This window comes from Lepisosteus oculatus, chromosome 5 (assembly GCF_040954835.1).
Source record: "Lepisosteus oculatus isolate fLepOcu1 chromosome 5, fLepOcu1.hap2, whole genome shotgun sequence".
Taxonomy (NCBI): Eukaryota; Metazoa; Chordata; class Actinopteri; order Semionotiformes; family Lepisosteidae; genus Lepisosteus; species Lepisosteus oculatus.
Genome location: NC_090700.1, coordinates 48,979,884 through 48,987,935, shown reverse-complemented (window position 1 = coordinate 48,987,935; position 8,052 = coordinate 48,979,884). Strand labels below are relative to the sequence as shown.

General features: G+C 40.3%; 1 protein-coding gene across 1 annotated transcript in view; it reads right to left on the bottom strand.

Annotated features, from left to right (window-relative positions):
• The window catches only part of LOC102691670 (A disintegrin and metalloproteinase with thrombospondin motifs 7), an 88,195-nt gene continuing 80,143 nt past the window's right edge, over nucleotides 1-8,052 (bottom strand). Inside the window, exon 24 of the mRNA XM_015343350.2 lies at nucleotides 1-2,377. Coding sequence (XP_015198836.2) covers nucleotides 2,229-2,377 — 149 coding nt within the window. The 3' untranslated portion in view covers nucleotides 1-2,228. The remainder of the gene's footprint in view (nucleotides 2,378-8,052) is intronic.

Below are 8,052 nucleotides of genomic sequence, written 5' to 3'. Positions count from 1 at the left end.
AAGAATATTTCTTTACTGTAAAATAAGGCAATGTCTTTGCTTTTCTCTCTGTTCCTGAAACAACAGCCTTGCACGCAAATATTTCAAAGCATTTTAAACATTTAGTAATTTAGTTTAATTTGTAGTGGTACAAGTACAAAAACATCCAAAACCAAAACAGGTTTTAGACGAACAAAAACAGTTTTCTTAAAAATTCTGCTGGAAAAAAACATTTGAGCAAGACCTTTCCGATACGGATCAGACAGTGAAACAATCTTTGTATTTGGAAGGAAAACAAAGTACTGTAAATTGTGAACACGTTTAAACTGAACACAAAACTAAGAAATTAGCTAGAACACTCAAACTTGACTCCGTTTTATATCTTTATACAGTATTTATCTGCATAGAAATAGTCTCAATTTAATCTTTTAATTTGCAGAATCAGTTGGTAACAGGTTTCCCAACAGTAATTTCACAAGAAGAGTGACTGTTTCACAGCAGCATATTGTGCTTTACAGAAATTCCATTAAAAAATCGTCATTTAGGTCGAAAGGGTACAGACTGATGACCATTTTTGTTCCAACATTGACTAAAGCTTGACAACAGACATTTTCTGACAAATATTCTAAAATCTAAGAAATGTTTCCAAAGACATCAGACCCCTGGAAATCAACCCTCCAGTCTGTATAAGAGCTAGTCTCTTGATTGTAAAAGGGATCAGTATCTACTATAGTAATCAAAGAAATTGGCACTCCTCTCTCTTCATTGACTACTCATACTCCCAGGGCTCATTTCCTATGGATAGATTTGTCTTTTCCATCTTTTTTTCTGTAACTCGGATAGCCTGACAAGTGAGTTCAGTGTTCATTGATCACATTTCACTGCAGGGAGGTGCTAATACTAACTGCTCATCCAGGATTGAATTATTTGTTTTCCTCATTTCACAGCACCATGAAGCGGAAGACTTGATTGTTTGCACAAAATTAAGAAAATGCATTTTAAGTTCCCAAAGACTGTATTATTTCTGTAAATGTGAAAAGAACCTTCAGTGCCCTAGCTTTATAAAATGCTTTTGGAAATAGCACGAAAGAGGCGAGTGTAAACATTAAATAGGATGCCCTAACAAAAGAATAATTTGTTTTCAAATATTTCACATGCACTAAAATGAATAATGTTGTAAAAATATACACAATCTAAAATACTACATTTATATCTCTAGACCTACGTTTATTGCAAAGTGGTTTACAAAAGTGGTTCAATAACCATTGTAATAGCTCCTTAAGATTTTGGTTTCTTTATTGTTTAAGAATCGTGAGGTTTACAGTTGGTTGATTTTAGAAGAGCAGGTTTTCATTAATTTATAATGATCCACTCAACATGGAGACAAATGGCATTTGCAATTAGCTAATTTTACTCACTCAACCTTATCAACCTTGCTGTACATTGCAGGGTAAGGTCGGTCAACGGAATGTGTAAAAACCAGTTCATGGTTAGTAGCAGTCACTCCCTGTCACAATGTGCCATTTTCAAAGCGGTCTCAAACGTGGCCAGCACTTTCTTCATTTGTATTGATGTACAAGGCCATGAAAACATCCAAACGCACAGATCACTACAGCAGCGATCAATTCCTCTGCTTCCATAGACAAAAAAAAATGTCCGAAGTGTCTCCTGTAATTTCGAAATGTATGAAATCTAACAGGGCTGAAGAGAGAATACAGATCAAGTACAAAAAGGTACTGGCCTGCCAACACCCACAGTAAAGCCAAAAAAAGCTAGGCTGTTTGTAGCACCAGTCAAAGATCGCAGCACCGTCTTGAAAGCTTTCAAGTTGTGTTCAGACGAGCCATCTGAGAGAGTACATCTTTCTGAATAAAACAGAAAGAAGAGCAAAACACAACAGAAATGAAAGCACAGAGCATCCAACAGTTTCCAGTGGTCAGGAATAATAATAATAATAATAATAATAATAAATGTGATCTCACAACAAGATGCTGTAAACCGACAAAAGTCCGAGAAAACCTGAAACAACATCGGAATCTTTGGAAACAAGGAAGCTGAATCACTCTAAATTTACAGGAATCAAAAGACAGCCTTTTACCCTCTACAAGTGACTTGATTTTTTTTCGGCATTTCGTTAAACAGCAGGAAGCTGAGAGATGCATCTGGCTGCGGACGGACCTATTACACCACGTGTGCGTGTTCGGGGGGCCGCAGCACCTCCCCTGCGCGTGTCCGTCAGCTCGCCCCCGTTACCGGCGTGCTGTGCGCTCGTTGCCCCGGGTCCGCGAGCCGCAGGTCTGGCAGCACTGGGCCCGGACGGTGGGCAGCTGGCAGCGGCCCAGCCACTTCAGGGTCTGGCAGAACCGGAACGTGAGTCGGTCTCGCTGACACGGCTGGCCTGAGAGAGAAAAGGGGGGGACAGGGTGGTTAAAAAAAGAAAAACGGTTTCAGGAAAAGAGCACGGCTCCAGCAGTTAAGCGACGCGAGCAGAGCTTCAACTGCACGCTTTAAATGAGTAATCTGAGCCGTTTCGTCAATAGACGGAAACAAGCTTCCATCTCTCCTACTACATTAACTCACTTGCAAGAGCTGATTTGACTTCATGTCACATTTTGAGGTCTTTACCAGAGGAGTGTGATAATACTGGCATTGCAGGCTAAGGATATGCACTTATCTCACATCCCAGGGCATAGAGCAATATCTGTGGCTTATTCACTCTAATACTATCCCCGATTATTCTGTCACACATACACATCCCTCCAGAATCATCAGATCAAAAAGTTACCGACTCTAACCTTCTGTTGCTAAAGGGAACTTGGAGAGGGCCATCCAAGGCCACAGCTCTCAGCAGCACATATCAAATCCTGCTTTTATAAGCAGATGAAAACTCAATTTAAAAGAGCCTTTAAAGCCAACCTCAGTGAAAGTAACCACTACCATTAGCAACACATCCCAAGAAATGGCATGATTTATTGACATTTTCCACAATTTCTGCCCTCAGGAAAATTCAAGGAAAAAGCAGGCGCTGTCGCCGAGAAGGCGTTCGTTCTCGTCACGAAGGAGCAGCGGACACTAACAGCAAACAGGAGGGCAGGTTTACCAGTTCTTGGGGTCTCCACCCTTGCCACTCCTGCCCTGCCAGTTCGTCCCTCACTGTCTGGGCACAAACCCAGGTCTCCACCATCACACAACAGGGAACTTGCCAGCTGAGCTAAAGGAGACCTCCCTCAGCCTGGGCGGCTGAGATCCCCCTTATACACAGGGGTGTATTTGTTACACAGGCAAAGCACAGAAGCCTGCCTATCCTGTGAAAGTATTGCAAATGACCCCAAAAGGGCACTCAAAGAATAAAAAAATAAAATAAAAGTAAGTTTTATTATTGTAAATACTGTAGAGTGTTGGGGGAATCTTCACACCTCTATTGCTATGTTAGGAATACTAATAGTAGGAAATTACTGAGACCAAGAAATGGAAACCCAGCTCATTGAGACTGACAGCCATCACTTTGTTAAAGGGTTACAAAAGGTGCCATGTTACTGATAACACACACAGCTCCCAGCTCGTCAGTATTCGCCGAGCTGCATGCATTCCCATTTCAAAAGGATACATCGCAGCCAACAAGCGTTTCATTCAGATCCCCTGAGCCGTTACGCATCCCCAGAGCGATGGCAAACCTAGACTGGAGGAAAAAAAAAACTGCGACTGTCTCAGGCAAAATGAATATCACCCAATCTGGATTTATGTTATTACATCGTTTCAAAATATGCCTCATTAAAACATTCTTAACTTTCAATACTACTATGCATTTTATCCCGCTCTCCTATGTATCTAGATCCTCATGGCCCTGTTTTGGGAACTTGGTTGATTTTGAACTGATCTGAAGCAGCTGCCTGCTCCCAGTCTCTTTCTGGAGATGAGCCAACTGCTGTTCTGTTATCCTCTGTCAGCAATAGCAGCCTAACAGTGGGAGCTCAATGACAATGAACTCGCAGGAATGCAGAACAATTCCGAAGCTCAGCGCATTAAATTATGAGTTTAGCATGAGGCCTTAATCTTGATTTACATTTCTAAGTCTCAGAAGCATTTCCAACTTTAACCGTGCACACCCAAAAGGCTAGACTTGACCTCTCCTGTAGGTTTTGTCCCTGAAATGAATAATTCTGAACATGAAATATAATTGTGTGAGCTTTAAACACCAGTGACTGATTCAACATTGTGGGTTTTATCGGTTCAGAATGAGGTAAAATTAGACGGAATAAAAAGCAGTTTTCAATTTTCTTCTGGTTTGTAACAAAACATTACCCCTGAAAAAGAAAATCAAAACCCATTCACTTTGGTTTTTATTTTTATTAAACCATTTATAATGGGTATCCTGAGAACAAAATTCAAATAATCAAATTCTGGAAGGCACGAATTACATTTTAAGAGTTAGTCCTCAAAATACTGTATTATTATCTATGCTTTGGTACAAGAATAATCAGGCTAGAAAAGTAATGGGACTTTAATATTTATGTTTTAAACTTTTCAGTTGCTTATCCCTCATGGTTTTTGAATAAAAGAATAATAAATGAAAAGTTTCGTAGTTTCGCCGTTACAGTGAAAGAAAATGTACTCTCCTTCTGAAATGTAGCCAACTTCGTTTATCTCCATAATCCATGTGTACAGTTTAAATAAAAGTTAGGTGCAACACTATTTCTGTTATCTGAAATGTATTTGTTAAATATTGCTTTGAAAAACAATCATTGTAGTCTGATCGGGTGCTTAAATTAAATATGGCTGGTCTAATCTGGACCCAGCCTGTTTGCTGTTGTGAAGATTAACACCAGCCAACGGCGGTGTGATGGCTCTGTGGCTAAGGATCTGTGCCTGCAATTGGAAGGTTGCCGGTTCGTATCCTGCGGCTGACAGAGGAATCCTACTCTGTTGGACCCCTGAGCAAGGCCCTTAACCCCAACTGCTCCAGGGGTGCTGTAAAAATGGCTGACCCTGCACTCTGACCTCAAGCTTCACTCTGTGTCTGTGTGTCTCATGGAGAGCAAGTTGGGGTATGTAAAAAGACCAATTCCTAATACAAGAAAGTGTATATGGCCAATTAAGTAATCTTATCTTAACTGCCTGTAAGACATTTATGAAAAATTCACACAATACAAAATTTTTTTGTTTGGTAGCTGAGCATCCAGTTCTTTCAGCACCTTTCTGGGTAATGGCTTAGTATTCATTCCAGAATACAGGAAAGGACCTCAAATGTTCCGGTATCCTTACTGTCGTTATCACTGCCATAATGAAATCCCATTGCCCTGAGCACCACAATCTGAAGCACAGGACAGGAAGACGGGGTTTGCAGGGCTTGTAAAATAAGCCCACTTCTTCCTGCAGGAAGCCAACGCTCACTAAGGACTGAAGTCCCACAGGAAGAGCGAAGGCTGTGATTTTTGATGAATTTTCCCGATCGGCAGAGGCTGCAGCAGATTGGCCACACTAGGCTGTCTTACTTTTCATGTCCCATCTGGTGTATTGATTTCCCAGACCAAGGCCAGCTCCACACAAGCCTGAAGCAGCACACCCACTCTCTTTGATGGTGCTTTTCAAGTCCATGGTCATTCTTTTCCAGACAATGGCTGAGACCGCATTTCATATTTCACATATACAGTACACACATCGGCTGCTTAGCTGACATGCCATTCTCTCTTGGTGGAGGGGGCACACTTTCATATGATAATAAAGTTTCTTAAGTTGCTTATATAGCCAAAAATATCCATTAGGAGACTGTAGTCTGAATTTGACATTTGACAGAAAAAGAGGAATCCTTCTCCAGTAGTAATTAATGCTGGTTCACTTTGAGTCTCTTTGTACTCCTTAAGAATTGTTTTTTTCTCAGGTATAATGTTTTGCTATGTTGTAAACCTCAAAGAAGGGAACTGTGTGGAAAGCTTTACAATTTATTCCATAATCTCATAGCATGTCTTGTGATACTCTCAGGTGTCTTAGCTAGTTGAGGTGAGAAGCAGTGATGGACTGCTAATACGTAAATCTATAGCATGTCAAGAGTTCCTGTAGGGTAACGGATTGAATTTGGAAGACAGAAATGTCGTTAGTATAAATTAAGTCTGAAATCTAACAATATAGCTGCCTTTAAATATCCCCAGGCATTATATTTGTCTCTAAGTAAAAATGGCTCACTTCAATAGTCTGCCCTCATCTTGTACAGAATCCAAATATAAAAGTTAAGGATGTTTCCGCGGAGTAATGAATACTGGAAAAAAGAGCACAAACTTTTCTGCTGCAAAAGTCCAGGATAATAGAGTATTGAAAAGACTGCTTGTTAATTTCTACAATGTGAACACACATGAGGCCTCAGACTCCACAATTTCTTTGAAGAAAATTCCTACGAATAGCTAGTTCTCATGCATGACTCTGAAATCCCAATTGATTGTGCCCTCAATTCAACAAGAATTCATCTGGTCAGGAAATATATTGTTTTGTTATTATGTAGACAAAATCTTTTTTCCCCCCTTTTCTGAGCAGAAATGACCGGAAGGCTTCGTTTGAAATCATTCAAACAGTACATCCAAACCCACACGGTTCCCCGCCTCTTCACACAAGACCACTCTATTCCCATATTTCCCAGATCACAGTACTTAATGACATCAGAGAGGTCAGAGGTCACAGCTGCAGAGTCATTCTGCTGCACTCCTTGGTCCTCTTCATCTCCAGCAGGACCGCTACTTTTCCCTTTGCCTGACAGCCATGGGGCTGTCAATCATGCTCCTCATCACCCAAGAAAACTGATTCTTACAAAAAGACATCCTGAATCACCAGCTGCCAAATTAGTCTAGTTTCATTCACACAAGCCAAGAGCCATATCACATATCTGAAAACTTCATTTGATTGGTGAAGCATTTTCTTCTTCTCCACTTGATCTGCTGTGTAGGTGCACAATGGACTTGTATTTCAGTGCAGGATGCAAATAGACTCCTTCCCATACCTGAAGTATCAGTAATGCACTCAGCCCCTGTAATACTGTACTCTCTCCATAGACTTGCAGTGGTCAGACAGACAGTGCTGACCAAACATTTCTATCAGCATCTGAAATTGGTCACTTCCTATAGACTCAAATACTGTAGTGCAAGCAGAAATTGGACAAATGCCCTTGTTTTGCTACAAATGCCAACATACTGTATGCATTGGATAGAGTCTTCCCTACAGTAATTTGTCTGCATTTTGCTTTGCAATCATTAAATGTCTGTATGATTACAACCTTATTTGCTTAAAATCAATTATCCTGTAAAATCTAATTTGCTGTTTGTCATTTTATCAGGGTTTAGAAGTTCCAGGTGTTATCAATAGAATACATCTGTATATATTTCTATATGCCTATGTATATATTCCACATCCCTGTACAAAAATGTCTGCAGATGTGTTTACAATGCAAATCTCCCTCTTTCCCTGGATGATCTGTGAGTGACAGAATAGATTTCTTCAGCCTCATCAGCATTCATGCGTGTTGTTTGCCCCAAGGTTATGAAATGGATAAACAGGTTAAAAAAAAGAAAACAAAATGTTGTTAACATTAGTAAAAGCAGGAGGGATTTTGCTTCATCACAGCAGGACCAAGTCCTCATTAATCTTAAACACAAGGTGGGACAGGTTTTTTTTAAAAAGCCCTGTCCGGTGTGTTGCTATCTGCTGCCTCATGCCTCTCTGGCCTACAGCGTCCATCACGCTGAGTGACTTGCCCATTCTAGGGAGGGCTCTCTTGACATGGTCTCTGTTTAGCATTATTGAATTTGTCTGAACTGCAGAGGCCAACATAAGCGCACAATAAAAAGACACATGGAATGAACATTATATACCAAACTAACAAATCAATTTAAATTCCACTGACGGAAACTGCCCAGACACAACACCTGTTTAATTCACCTTCAAGGTCTTCTTGTTTTTTGCATTTCTGGGCTGTTTGAAATCATGATTCAATGCACTGTACACTACGTATAGAAGTTCTACTGACATCTCATGTTGTTTACAATCAAATGGCCCAAGTCAAACATCTTTAATATTTTATGTATAAGTTAG